Source organism: Takifugu flavidus, chromosome 4, assembly GCF_003711565.1.
Source record: "Takifugu flavidus isolate HTHZ2018 chromosome 4, ASM371156v2, whole genome shotgun sequence".
Classification (NCBI taxonomy): Eukaryota; Metazoa; Chordata; class Actinopteri; order Tetraodontiformes; family Tetraodontidae; genus Takifugu; species Takifugu flavidus.
This window is the reverse complement of record NC_079523.1, coordinates 10,726,613-10,741,238: the sequence shown is the minus strand read 5'-3', so window position 1 is coordinate 10,741,238 and position 14,626 is coordinate 10,726,613. Positions and strand designations below refer to the sequence as shown.

Genomic DNA, 14,626 nt, shown 5'->3' with positions numbered 1-14,626 from the left:
CAGCTGACTGGGGGGGGGACCAAGCAGATAAGAGACAGATCAATGGCTCAATAGCTATATACAGTAGAAATACCTTTGATTATGTAGATGAAAATGAGATTTACTATTATTTACATACAGAGTAGGAAAGTAAAGTAGTGTCACGCTAATGGGGGTAAAATTGTACTGTGTACTGCATCTGCTCCTGGGCCATACATCCAACCCAGGTACACATGTGATCAGTTTGATAAGCCGCAGCTGTCACTAGCGTCCAAATACGGCGTTGGAAACATAAAGTGAAACCTTTCCACATCCGCCTCACTTGCTTTTGTTTAGACAAGTTGCTGTAAACGTCTGCCCGCGGGGACGAGTGGCAGAAACGAACTGAACAGTGTAAATCCAGCAGCCTCCAGAGCTCCTTCGGACCTCTCCTTATATAGACCTGGCTCGTCGACGCGGCTGCGGTATTTCACTTCCTCCAGAGCAGCGGTCAGCGAGCCCCTGCGAGGGGGCAACCCTCAGGGGCACAGGAGGTCACGGGCTGCAGGCCTTCTAGCTTTGTTCATCTACTGTGTAACCCTGTGTTTTATGTGAGCTCTCTGTCCTTGCAGGCTGAACACTGCCACATGTCTTCACAGCGCTGTTAGCAGTTAAAGTCCAAATGGTCAGCGGCAGCGTGCAGTGGAAAGGTTGTTAATGAGAGAGGGTCTGTCGCGGCTGACCCCACTGCTCTTGGCCCGACTGGGGAGACATCTGCCCCGCGCTAATTGAGAGGAGGTTAAAGTGAGCAACTGTCACCCGTAACTGCAGCAGCCTGTCATAAAACTGACCATCCGAACGGCTTTAACGAGCCTGTTTACAGAAGGTTTAGAACAAGATGAAAGCTTGCTATTTGCATGCTCTTACTTACACCTGCATAGGTGGGATTCATTCCTTCATCTTTGTTTGGCATTAAAAAAAAGGAGTCAAAGCTCTCAGGTTTGATCTGCCAATCGCTCTTACATTTGATTCTATTTATTTGGTTAGCATGGTCTTTTGTGAGTTGTTTTGTTTTACTTACTTGCCAATATGCTAATAATGTAGGCTAATGATCTGCTATCTGCATGGTCTTCATACCACACAGATAAACCATTGAAATAAATCACTACACAACTGTCTTTAATCCAGCATGGATGAATGAAGTTGGATTCACATCATAACTTTGGAATTCCAGAAGAATGCTGAGTTGATCCAGATCACCAGATCATTTTACAGTATGTTACGTGGAGCGCTGTCATCCAAGAGCAGTCCGAGGGCCGCGCCGTTGCACAATGCCTCAGGGTTCAGGGGTTGAGAGGAGCCACACTTCCTGTGGCCCACACCGCCGGACCCCCGCTGGCTGCTTCACTGGTGCTCTCATTGTTCAGATTTATCATCCCTGCCATTGATGTGGCCCCTCAGAGGGGCCATTAAAGACCAAAGAGCATCACCCCAAACCAGATGTTTCACCTGACAAGTCGTCGGTGCAGCCAGGGACTGAAATATACACAGTCGGTGAAAGACTGATGGGCCCGTGAATAACATCCAGAGGGTCCAGCTCCCCCATAAACCAAGGATCTGTCCAGGAAGACGACACAAACGGTATGGTTCTAATTCTAAAAACTCTTCTTCATTACGAGCTGATGGCTGGTCTAAAAGATGTGAGAGGCGTTTGTCTAAAACAGCTGCTACACTGAGCAAAGATGAACCTTTCAGAGAAGTCAGAGAAGCAGGTCTTCGATAAAGCGCGGTCATTGATGACGGTCTCTGGAGTCCAAAAAACCACAAGACCAGCCTGTGCTGCGGGGGTGGGTCACATGCAATCACATCAGCCCCATCAGGAGAGTGCATGTGGAGAAAAGCAGCCGCACACAAAGGAACACAGTATTCCCCACTTTAATCTGATTGGACAGAGCGCCGAATACCAACGTGATAATGACGTTAGTTTCTAATGGAAAGCAGCCAGTCCCACCACTGATGACCAGCACTTCCTTGACTGGGTGAATCTTTTCTGAGCATCTCATTTTATTTTGCTGCCTTTGTGTTGCCAACTCGATAATTACACCCCTGGCTGGTGTCTGAGGCAAAACGCGTCCTGGTGGTGTTCCACTCCTTAGCTGGTGCTGCAGTTATCACTGCTGAAACACCCTTGCATATGATAATGTGGCAGAGCATATTCTGGACTCGGGGGTTTTCATGCAAAGGTCCGTGCACATCTGTGTAAGTCACATGTAGCTGGTGTCTCAAAAGACGCATTATTTCAAGTCCTCAAACGTGTCACCCCTCGGGAAGGGCAGCAGAGGTAATAAAACCAACAGATCAGAGAAGAGAAAAGAAAGGAGAGTAGCCTCCTGGGAGGGAGTCACCAGTGGTGTCAGGGGAGGGGCCGGAGAAGGGGGCTAAACAACAAGACCATTTGAATCAATTAGCCGATGCTCTGTGGTGTAAAAAGCTGCATTAGACCACAACATCTTCATGCTAGCGCAATATGCTAGCCTGGGCTCAGGATGGATGGATGGATGGATGGATGGATGGATGGATGGATGGATGGATGGATGGATGGATGGATGCAGAAACATGCACAGATCTATATTTGATCTATGATGCCATAGCGCTCATCGTGCTTCTTACGTGTTAGTAGGTCGCTCTCAACCTTCCTGCAGCCCCCTTAAATCCCACCTTTGAAGAACAAAACCCTCCTTTTGTGATTTGATTGATAGAGGAGAAGAATGAGAACCAGGACTGTGAGCTCTTGCTGTAGGGACATCAGGCGCGGCGTGCCTGTGGGCTTTACCTGCTGCTAGGAACGTGAGCGGTGGCTGCAGCTGAGCGTGCATGTTTGATCAGCATTACTCAGCCTGGCAGAGCAACAGATCCCTGAAAACCAGCCAAGCTCACAGTCTGAGCTCACTGTGTAAACACAAGCTAATCTGTGGTTTATTTGCTCTAGTTTGGCTGAAGGAAGGTCAAAAAGCCAGCACAGATAACATATATATGGGGCAAAAATCAACCCTGGATTAGATTATACAGTGTTGGTGTGATGAATAACGCTGTTTAGCTGTTAGTTGAGCTGATAAAATGCGGAGTAGGCAGCCTCTCACTACCTGAAACGCTCATTTCTCATGCATGCCTCTCATGTCTAACGCTCGTGTTGGCTTTCACTTTTACCACGGGTTGGGAATTGTCCGGCGGACGGTTCTGGGCTGTGCACTGGGTGGGCGGCGATCCGTCACGGGAGGTGATGGAGTCGTTAGCGACACAGTGGTTACTCTGTGCGGGCAGATTTCAAAGCTCCGCCGTGGAAGCCGGAGTTGTGATGTCACGCCTATTTGCTGCTGCCCCTGTGCAGCAAACTCTAAAATGGCTTTGTGTTTTTGTGAGTTAGTGATAGGAATAGTGACTAGAAGCTGTCCCCACAGGTTGCCCAGGATCACTTCTTCATAATAAAGGAGCTACACTACACTCACCACAGGTCAAAGGTTGCTGTGATCCTGACCTTTAACCCCAGTGTATCCTTCAGTCTGAGGGAAAGTTTTACCCCAAATTTGAAAGTTCTCCATTATTGATGGAAAATTAAGACTTGATTTCCCAGGCGAGACTTTTTAAAGTCAGATTAACCTTTAAGAAGGCTCAGGGCTGAACCTAAAGAAGCATAAACCGTCCCAGGGGTGTGTTTGTCTGAAATGACTCATTTTCCCATGGTGCATTACGTGCACGGTGTATTCCCCTTAATTACGACAGGTTGGTCTGGTACACAGCGTGATCCAGGCTCCCTGCCCATGTCGCCCCGCATTAAGGTACAAAGGGTGTGGCAGCAGGTCGAGGAGGAATGGCAGGTTATTTTAAGACCCGGCCTGTGTCTTCTTTCGTTTATGCATAATGTCTGTGTCCCTAAGTGCACAAATTTTTTTATGAAGCTCGTTTTTATGAAGCTAACCGCTTTATTACTGGAGAGCAACAGCGATATTCAGCGGAGTGTTACAAAACACGGTGACTCACACAAATAACTGAAGCATCACCTTTTGATTCACCTTTGACTCTGATCCCAACAGCCACAGGGGCAAGAATTTCAGGTTAACCTGGAGCTTAACTCGCCTGCTTCACTTTCATTTATATCCAGCAACAGTTATCACAGTCGGCGTGTGTGTGTGTGTGTGTGTGTGTGTGTGTGTGTGTGTGTGTGTGTGTTTGGGGGAGGGGGTCTCTGAGTTTAATATTTGACCAAATGAGCAGAGTGAGGCCTCAGTCAGTCCACATTAAATCCGACAGGCTTGTTTAGAATCAACAGTAGCGCAGGAGGGACAGATGGCGGTCCGGGGCGGCGGTGGCCCACCTCCACTGAGACCAGTGTTGACACAAGGGGGGGGGGGGGGGGGGCGCATGACGAGGACGTGCCTACCTGGTGCATGAAAAAAGGAACCGAAGCGGCTTCCGTTTAATCAGAAAGTATTTGGTAATCAAAAAATACGACATCGTCGGTGACTCCAAACGCATCACCTCTGTCATGACTGTGTAGTGTCCCCCCCCCTCCCCCAGCCTCCTTCCCTACAAAACAACTAAAAACAAACCTAGGCTTTGTGTCACCTGAGCTCAATTTTAGTTATTCAGACAAAGAATATTTTGCACTGGAGCTCCGCTTGTGTTTTTAATGAAGACCCTCCACGATCCAAGATGGCCGACAGCGGGGTTCATATTCGTCCTCCGGCTGCTGTTTGACATAAATCTGAGCAAACATAAACAAGCAGCCCCCGGGGCATCATTATTATTATAATTTGTGTGTGACATGCGCGCCCTCCGAGGACGACTTTTTTGCCTTTTCTGTTTCTGTTTACACGCCGTCCTGCTCTGGTATCCGTCACGATGGGAGGTCAGCGGACGAGTTCAGCCGCCATGACAAATTATCCATCGCCAGACGCAGCAGGAGAATCAGTCAGCCGGGGCGGTAAATCTGAATCAATACAACGGCGGGCCCTCAGTTCTGATGGGAAAGTTTAAATGTCTGTTGTTGCCATTTGAAAGGACATCATGGGATGCAGATGCAGGGGAGGTGGGAGGAGGAGGGGGGGTAGCAGGAAGTGAAAATGTCAGAGGAAAAAAAGAGGGTTGGAGGAAGTTGCAGGCAGAGATCTTTGAGGTCTCACAATGTCTGCTTTCTGTTGGTCTCTTCAGCGCGGCCCGCGGACGACCGAAGAAGGACCCCATTGTGTGGCGGCCTGATTAGCGCCGTCCGTCTGGGGCCGCGGATCGGACAGTTCGTGACACGGCCATACTGGGGAGCGCCGTAGGACGGCAACCATGGGTGTCACCCCACGCTGACCCCCATTTCCTGCTCGCTGAATTCACAGACTGTGTCCCAGCTCAGGCTCCAGGCTTTCCCACACAGATCCTCCACTTTAACTCCCTTCAGATGTAAGATTTCTCCCCTCTTTATTCGTCCCTTACCTCCCTCAGCTCGCTACACCTCTCCTTCTGGACCACCATAACCCTTTCAAGGTCCCTGGAAGGCTGCTTGAGCCTAATCCAGCTGCATACGGGAGAAGGCAGGATCCACCCCCGCCAGCTCATTCCAGGACCGTATGTGAACATTTGGGGGTTCAGTACCTTGATCAAAGGGTACCACGAATCAGGTAATCTCTTTTCCCCGTGTGAATGAAGTCTATAACCTCCTGTTTCCAGGACAGGAAGGCAGAAGGAGGCAGGAGTCCGGATTTTGGAAGGAAAAAAAGATGAAAAAGTAGAAAAAATTAGCATTCTGCCCCTTTTTAAGGCACAAAAACTATTTTCCAGCAGGTCACATGCTAGCTGCATATAAAAGCCCCCATTATAGTGCAAAATCAGGACACATCTGGGGGGGTTGAAGAGTTCAGGCCGGTTCTGGAGAGCACGTTTATTGACTGTAACACTCTGGGTCTGTCACATCGAGGTAAACTATGAGACAATGTTTGTGTGTATGAGAGTGTGAATATTTGCGCTTGGCAGCGAAAGAGTGTGTTCGACTGAGCTGCATGACATAGTAAACACACACTGGGCTGTGTTTGGCTGTGCAGAGGCTGCAGAGGGCAAACACACTCGCATCCTCTCCCAGCAGAAGTTGGGTTAGGCACAGAATTCGACACCACCCGGTGGTTCTGCATCTGTTTGTAAAACCTTTTGCGGAATTTACTGCAACCTTTTACACTTTTAGACTCGAAGCGTTCCACTTCCTGTTTGAGGAGGGCCTGAACGATCGTTATTATTTGCGTTTCAGGTTCTGCAGAAGGCTCGTGCTGGTAAATGTGGGTGAACAGGGAAATTGCAGGAGGCAGGCTGAGACACGTCTGGGCTCACATGCAGGAATAGCCGATTCAAAGTAATAATAGATGGCGGCGAATCGCTCCCGCATTCCAGAAATGATGGTGGTTTGTTCAGGCTTAGCAGCAGGAGCAAGCACAGAGCTGTCGTGAATGAGCAGGAACGTGTCAAACCAATCAAAGCCATGAGTCTACCACATTAAACTGTAAGAGCGCGTCTCAGGCTGAAGGACCGGCTGACCTCAGAGCTCCGTCCAGCCATGAGAACCAAAGCAAAGGCCCCTGATCTGCTGCGTTTCCCATGAACTTTTATGGCGAGCAGGAAAAAACAGCTGCATGACTTCTAAACAAATGATGAGTAGCTAGAGGAGAGTGTTCGTTATTAGATGGATTAATATTAAATTAGAACAGAGATTAGAACAACAGGGACTCAACTGCAGTGGAAATGAGTTTTTAATTTGTGTCAGGGGACGGTTGCTGTCCGTGTGTGTGTGTGTGCGTGTGTGTGTGTGTGTGTTTGTTGGGGGGGGTTACTGTCTGCTCTCTAAACAACTTCATATCTATGTTTGTTTTCTGTTAATGAGCTCTCACCAGGTTATGTCATGGAATGAATCAGCCGGCTGGAATTCAGCAGTTACAGACGAAGGTAAATCAAGTTCTGATTCTATTTCCTGTCCAGGTCTCACTGCCAGGAGTCCACGTTTTGCTTTTTGCTTATTTTATTTTTTTTGCATTTTTTCCCACTTTATTTTATGCCAATGGCAATCAATTTTCACTTGTAAATATTCTATTAAATCTCAAAACATATCACAATAACATGTAAAAAACATGTTACAAATGATCCCAAAAAGGGTGCCTCCATAGCAACCTACTCTCACTTTATTCAAATACAGATTAAAAACCAGAAAGAAAATCATTTGACTCTTCAAAGTTTATCTCAGGTGCTTCAGTGGAGCCAGACTGAATTAATACGTCCTTTATTTACTATTTATTCACTCACACGAGTCCTCTTTAAGCAGGTTTGTGAGTTTTGGAGGAAGAAACCTGCGGCCCCGACATCTGCTCCGTATTACTGCTGCCCTCCATCCTGCAGCGAGAGTGTGGGAAAGGATCTTCTCTGTCAGGCAGGATGGATTTAAGGTGGCGTAATAATCCCGGAGATGGCGCTAATTAGAGGCTGTTTTCCTGCACACACAGGCAGAAGCTCACGGACCCTCTCCATGGTCTGATTACTGATTCACTGGCAGGGCCGGTGCTGGTGCTGGTGCTGGTGCTGGTGCTGGTGCTGGTGCTGGGGGTGGGGGTGGGTGTGTGTGGGGGGGTGTCACTGGAAGTGCTGCATCAGCAGATGTGTTTAGGAGCATCCAACTGGTCTGTCTGCCGCAGCCTGAGAGTTTGGTTTTTATGGCTCGTTTTGTCTTCCGAAGGTTTGAAATTAGAAACAGATTCTGAGAGTTTCGTCGTTTTGCTGAACGCTTGAGTCACATTTGACTGAAATTTCATTTGTGGCTGAACAACATCAGGAGAACCTAAGAGCTGCAGCCTCAGAACGCCCAAATAGATCGACCTGCATCGTTTAACTCCCTTCAAATCACCAGAATACCATCCTTACAGAATGAATTCTGAGGCTGCTGAGACAGTTTGAGTGATGGGATGGACTCCCCCCTCCCACCCCCCCTTCTCTAAGACCTTCTGTCTGCTGGAGAAAGTGATGTATTGGCTCACTTATCACAGACCTCTGGGAACCAGCGCGGGCAGAAATCAAACCGGCGTTGATCTCCCCTCACCCAGTCGTCACATTAAATTTCGTGAACGTCCTGAGGGGAGTGGACCAGCGTGTCACGGTGACGTTCCACCCTGGAGATAAAGACGAGGAACCATCGTTCTTCTGGAACCTCCCTGATATCAGATGTGATCGGTGAGGCCGCCGGCAGCTCCGATCACGAGAAAGCCTTTAAACATCTTTACCTGACACTATTTTTGCTCGTCACCCATGAAGAGTTCTTATCTTACACGTGTCACGTGTGTGTGAATTAATGATACCAGTATCGGTGTATGTGTGGTTGTGCTGGTACCACCTGTGTGGCTGCAACAACAATCAGGCCTAATGAAGCGGGGGCTCTTAGCGAGATGTTCTGCTCCATAAAGCTAAAGGCAGAGAACTTCTGCACCGTCTGCAGCCGGAGTGAGCTCATCGGGCAGACGGCGTGCTGTTGACACAGCCCGTTTCTGGCCTGTAAATAGTGCGGTTGTGCCCATGCGAAGCCCTTCTGGGGGCGGGGGGGCGCAATATTGGGGTTGAGTGAAAACAGGAGCCCCAGCATTCAGACCCTGCTTCAATTCAGGGACACGAAAACCTTGTGAGGAACACAGTCTTTAATGAGCCGTAATGAAACTCAGAGGACCACGCAGGAGCTAACTGCATTATTAAATCTAAACGTCGAGGTCACAAGACGCTAATGCAATAAAAGGGCCTCTGCCGGTGATGAATGAGATTTTCTCTTTATTTTAGCTTATTCACAACATTTAAAAAACAGCCTTAGAAAAATAAAGTGACTCTGAGGGTTGTCCGGCCTCTGCGGGGCTTCCGTCAGATGTAGCCGATGATGTCTTTGCAGATTATTGGCTGCCGGCTGCCTGATTTCATGAGAGCTACGAAGTGGTAAAAGTCTGTGTCCAGTTCATTAATGCCTGAATGGGACTGGTGGAAAAAGGGCACTTTGGCTTGTGTGGTCATAACCGGGCAGGACAGACGTTTGGGGTCATCTGCAGCCCGGTGGGGGTGAGTGGAGTCCGTGGGTCTCAGCTTCACTCTGTCCTCCATGCTTTTAGAGAAGCCGGCCAGTTTCCTCCTCATGTTACCCAACAAGCCTCTGCCCAGTCTACGTCTGGGGTTTGGCTTCAGCTCGGCGGGCTCTGGACAGTCCGGCAAGTCCATCCAGTTCAGTACGAGGTCTGCAAAGCTGTTGTCGCCCAGAACCAAAGGCTGACGGTTGCGACCTCGGGTCAGTAACGAGTTCGTCCAGTCCTCCTTGTCACCGGCCTCGAAAGACGTCCACCTTTCCAGGCAGGCGTCAGAGGTGGATTTGGGCCGAATCCGTCCGCTCTGTGTTCTGGCTGTTCGGAGGCACGCTGAAGATGACACTCGAAGGTTCCTGGTCCGCCTCAGGACCACCCCTTCGTCCTGCCATGAAGCTTCGGAATAGCCTGAATCAAATTCCACACTTTTCCGGCTGCTGGGGGAACCCAAGCTGAGTCTGAGACTCAGGCCCAGTTGGCTGCTGCAGTTATCCTCCTCCTCCTCCTCCTCCTCCTCCTCCTCCTCCAGAGGACTCACGAGAGAGCAGGCAGAGTCGTAGGTGCTGGCTGAGCTGGTGTCAGACATCCCCCGGTGTGCTCGCTGCTCCCGCTGCAGGGCTCTCTGCTGACAGGCCCGGGCCGCCCCTGAGCGACGCACCAGAGCCGGCAGCTGGGCGCTGATGGGGGCCAGGGGGCTCCTGGGTACGGGGCAGGTCTTCCGCAACTGCCGCAGGTCTTGCAGCGACCTCATCATGTAGTGCATCTGCTCCCGTAAGCAGACGGCGGGGTCGTGGAGACAAGGCTGAGGAAAGGCAGACAAAGGAGACGGCAGTCAGGCGAAAGGTGGAGAAACAAAGGGCCGGAGAATAGATCAAGGAGATTCTGTCCCGGGCTCGGCTTTATGGGCACGCCGAGACTCGCACTAGCCTTCAGTCACCAAACGGCGCCTGTTTTTTTCTCTCGATTGAACGCGGTAAAAGCCAGGTGACCTGCCGATCAAAGCTCGCGTGTCCGTTAAGTTTCTCGACCACACCAACAAACGCCAGGGAACGCCCGCTTCTCATTGACTCCGCCGTGATTCACAACAAACGGCTGCGACAACAAAGGAAACGGCAAAAGTGTCCAACCTGAATCCAAGTGACACAAGCAGGAGAAACCTGCAACTGGATTAAAGGACAAAGAGGACTGGAGGTGAGGGGACGCGTCTGGCGATGAACTCTGGAACATTTGGGACTTGGACGGCTCAGAAACACACGCGTAGTTTGTAGATCTGTGCGTGTGTGTTTGTAGAGTGCAGCCTCCTAAACCATCTGACCCCTCCGCAGGACCTTCTGTACCCTCGAGGTTTCCATCGTAACACTGTCAGATGTTGCAACGGCCTGAGAAACTACCTCGTGCCCATAAATCTTCCACCAATAGAAGCAGGGAGGCCGTTGCCTCCACGGAACATGTTTAGTTGCTTTGCTGCAATAATAAACATGAGCTCCACTACCCCCTCGGAGCCAGTTAAACATCTCCATCTGCAGCCTGGGAATCAGCTGTCAAACTTTAAGTGAAACAATGGACTGAGGAGTTCAGTCCGAGGAGACCTCTGAGCATCACTGCTGGCACATTCCGTCAGCAGATGTTTTGTCTATATGATGAAGCACCGAACAGCTGGATGCATGCAAACATTCCCCACGTGAATCAATAATATTGATAAAATGATAGTGATAAAAAGACAAACTCACCATCTCTTTCCCTCTCATCTGGAGCCTCAGAATCTTTAAAGCAATAATAAAAGCTAGATCAACAACTTGTCAGCATCAATACAGAGTGGCAATTTTTAAAAAAATAAAATCTTACTCACGTCTAAAGTGTTAAATCTGATGCTGAGTGAGAGTCCAGGCTGTTTCAGCGCTGAGGATCTGATTCTGACTGATGCAGATGTGCTGACTGAAGCTCTGGCAGCCGCTCTCCTCCTTTTTACTGCCCCACGGCCTGCAGCCAATCACAGAAGGCCTGTACGAATCAGCCAATCAGAGAGGGCCTCCCGCTGAACCAGCCAATCAGAGAGCAGGACAGCCCCGCCTCCTTTCACAATCAAACACAGCTGCACGAGGTGGTGGAAACGTAAATATGTCCGATTTAATATGCACAAGTTTGTTTCAGTTAACCATCTTACCTTTATCTAGGTTAATATAAAGAATATAATGTCTAAGATATAAAGAATTTAATGTCTTGTTTTTAACAGAAATGATGCATGTGTTTTATTCACTCCACTGTCCCTGTCCTGTGTTGTGTGTTATATGGATAAAAACATCATTTGTCAGAGCAGTTTGGAAGAAAAATCATGAAAATAAAAAGTTTGGGGACAATTGCCACAAAAAGTTGATGTGTTATCAAAGAGATTACATATAATTATGTGGTAAAGAAGCATAGAAAACCTCTGTATTGTGAAGGTGAGCTTCCACCCACAGAATGTAAATGAAACACAGTCAAAGAATTTCTTATCTTGTGTTTTTCTGCATCATAATGGAAGCACGTTGGATGTTAATGACTGTGACCTGCAGTGTGATGGGGCTTAAAGCAGCGGGCCCATGCAGCTCTCATTCACTCACATGAAGCAGTCAATGGAGCGTCATGCAGATGTGATGGTGTGATGGGCGCCCTCGTCACAGCTGATGGGCTGCTCTTCAGCTGCAGATTTGTCTCCACTGTAAGTCCATCTTTCACACTCAGTCACTGGCTGCATGTTGTAACCTGTTGTAACCTCTCCTCAAAGAGATCTGTGGAATAAAATCCCCAAACTTCATATTGTTCGAGTGCTGCATTTATTTGGAACAAAAATCTGTATTCATCTCTTCTTAAATCACTTTTTTTTTTACATAAAATCTTCACCACAATGACTCAGGATGGCCATTATAGTATTATTCTTACAGCCAGATTGTTTGTATTTATTTGATGTGTTTTTGCTTTGATATAAATGAGTCACAAATGGACCATGATCCAGTTCTGACTTTATAAAAAGTTGGAAAAATTATGAATCAACTGCAGACAGAGCTGCACAGCTATTAGTTAAAAAACAGATGAGCAACTGGATACAGACGCAGCCAATGGGACACGCTTAAGACTAAAAATTCATCTGGTGATATTTTATTCTGTTGTTTTTGTAGTTAAGCTGTTGACAGAGGCTTTATATGATGATTTTACAGGCTCCAAATGACGTCATCACAACATGATGGCAGTTCTGGTATTTCCCTTCCTCTGGATCCTGTTTAGAAATGTGTAAGTGTTTAATTTTCCTTCTTTTTAGACTCCAACTTTATTACATATATTAAACACATAGTATTCTTCATACATGTATAAGGAATACTGCATCAATAAGGCTTGTGGGGAAAAGACATATCTATTTATGTTTTTTGCTTTAAAACATGTTTAAATGTTCATCATATCCACGGATTGAATTTAAAATTGCAAACATTTCAGTGATTCGACTGTCTGTTTTTCTGTCCGTCTGAAGCGCGCAAAAACTGAGGTCAAATCTGCCTGCAGCGCCATCTCGTGGCCATCTAGGTAGATTTAACTAATTAGTTATAAAAATTGGAATTAAACACCTGGAAAAGTAAATAAAGAAATATAAGTCAATCCTCTTGTAAGGCTGTGAGCAGCTTTAAGCCATCGTCATTTCTTTAGAAGTGACGTCGACGTATTATGGATTTTGTATTATTATTTATGGGATGCATTTCAAGCCACCACTAGATGGCGGCATCCGTCCGAGTAAATATATTCAATCGATTTCTCCAAGTTGAACAGTCACGAGGGGTGCAACCTTTTTTACCAAGACGGACAGAGTGGAAATAATAAAGTTACAGCCGAAATTGGATCTCAAACAGATTATTTTTGTGCATATATCACCGTTGATGCCACGTTGTGTTTTCGAAAGTATAATTAAACGTGTAATTATAATCAGGAGTCATGCGCGTTCATGTGGATTAAAAAAAACCACCACTGTAACTGGAGAAAGGTGGAAGTGATCTCTGCGCGCTTCCTCACCCAGCAGCAGAAGAGGAACCTGCAGTTTCCCCGCAAATGTTATATAAAATTTGATGAGAAAACCGCCTGGGGCCGGTCTTTCCCACTGCGAGCTGTTTATAGCCTCCGAAAATTCCATTCCTGCTGCCGTTGTGCGGATTCTGGAGCGGTTTGGAAATGCAGCCGATTCAAAAATGAAAGATTGTTCGGAAGTGGTGCCATCATGTGTTATTAGGACGCAGAAAATAACCAATGTTATGAGCTCTGAATTCAAATATTTACAGATACAGATGTGAACAATTTGGCTGTGGAGTAATTTACCACAATAAATTACACTTTGCACAACGACCTTTGCTTCCATGTCCAGAATTTATATGGATATATTCATTTTCTCACCATTCATGTCTATTTCTAAGTGTAGTTTTGTAGCACAATAGTCATCTTGATCCCCACCCCCACCACCACCACCAAGAACCCAAAAACGCCACCATGAAGCGGAAGAAACAGGCAACAATCAGGTGATCTCTACTTTTATTTAAATTAAACCATATGTCTTTTAAAGCATTTTAATATTTACCAAAAACACTAACTTTTTGTCAGAATTAGATTTTCCTCATATTAATATTCACTATATATTTGTAGGTGCTAGGAAGAAAAATGGAAGAAAAAAATAAAGGCGCACAATCGGTCAACAGCACTGAAAGCCTATCTAGGAGATGTCTGTAAACAGAAGTCAAGGCACAAACATACGGCAACAGACACGGAAAACATATTATAAAAAGTGAGAGAAATGTTAGGTACAGACAGAGATTTAAATATCAGTTAGAATTTGTCACGATTTTCCCTGGCATGTGAAGCTCTTCTTTTTTTCCTTTTCTCCGTTTTATTTCCCCATTTCGTTTCATAGGAATGTTAGCTAAAGTGTGCAGATTACAGAGCTAATATTTGAATCTTGAGTCATGCAGAACGATATATGCTGCGGCTATGAATGCTATGTAAACATTACTGAAAACAACAAAAGCACTTTCCTTTTTCCATCAGATTTCGTCCATGCCCGGTTTTTATTTCTTAAAAAATAAGCTTCATCTGATTAAAAATTTTATTATTTTGCACATCTGAATTTCTAAAAGTAAAATAAAGGCATTTATATATATATATATATATAAAAACAAGGTTCCTTTGCTTCTTTTATTAACTGAAAATTAAGGAGAAATAACAGTAAAAGTGAAATAACATGATTTTTTTTGTCATTTTTTTGTCATTTTTCGTGATCATAGCCCAAAGAGTTAACCATACGCGTGACCGGATCAGCAATCGTTGAGAGTCAACAAGGCTCGTCGGGTTTTCAGTCTCTTAGGTGTCTTTATAAAAAGCAGATCAAAGCAGAAATGGTGGTTGGCCAGTGCAGTCATTCATGTGTTTATTCCCCTTTTATGGTCTCCACAACTGTTCAAGTAATCTGAGGAGTCAAAAAAGAAAAATCCTCATCACACAGTCTTTGCTTTATGACGCCCGTTTCGTTGGAC

At 46.5% G+C, this 14,626-nt stretch overlaps 2 protein-coding genes and 1 long non-coding RNA gene across 3 annotated transcripts in view; 1 reads left to right on the top strand and 2 right to left on the bottom strand.

The window, feature by feature from the left end:
• Positions 1 to 8,764: 8,764 nt before the first annotated feature.
• LOC130523858 (PAK4-inhibitor inka2-like) lies at positions 8,765 to 10,979 on the bottom strand. Its single transcript, XM_057029449.1, has 2 exons — positions 10,817 to 10,979; positions 8,765 to 9,888 (listed from the first exon to the last, which is right to left on the bottom strand). The coding sequence occupies exons 1-2, from the start codon at positions 10,832 to 10,834 to the stop codon at positions 8,878 to 8,880; spliced, it is 1,029 nt and encodes a 342-aa protein (XP_056885429.1). The 5' UTR covers positions 10,835 to 10,979; the 3' UTR covers positions 8,765 to 8,877.
• Positions 10,980 to 11,078: 99 nt separating this feature from the next.
• On the top strand, positions 11,079 to 13,758 carry LOC130523859 (uncharacterized). Its single transcript, XR_008950028.1, has 2 exons — positions 11,079 to 11,784; positions 12,281 to 13,758. It is a non-coding gene; the product is annotated as an uncharacterized LOC130523859 (long non-coding RNA).
• The window catches only part of LOC130523857 (guanine nucleotide-binding protein G(i) subunit alpha-2-like), a 28,166-nt gene continuing 27,154 nt past the window's right edge, over positions 13,615 to 14,626 (bottom strand). Inside the window, exon 9 of the mRNA XM_057029448.1 lies at positions 13,615 to 14,559. The gene's annotated coding sequence lies outside the window, so the exon portion shown is untranslated. The remainder of the gene's footprint in view (positions 14,560 to 14,626) is intronic.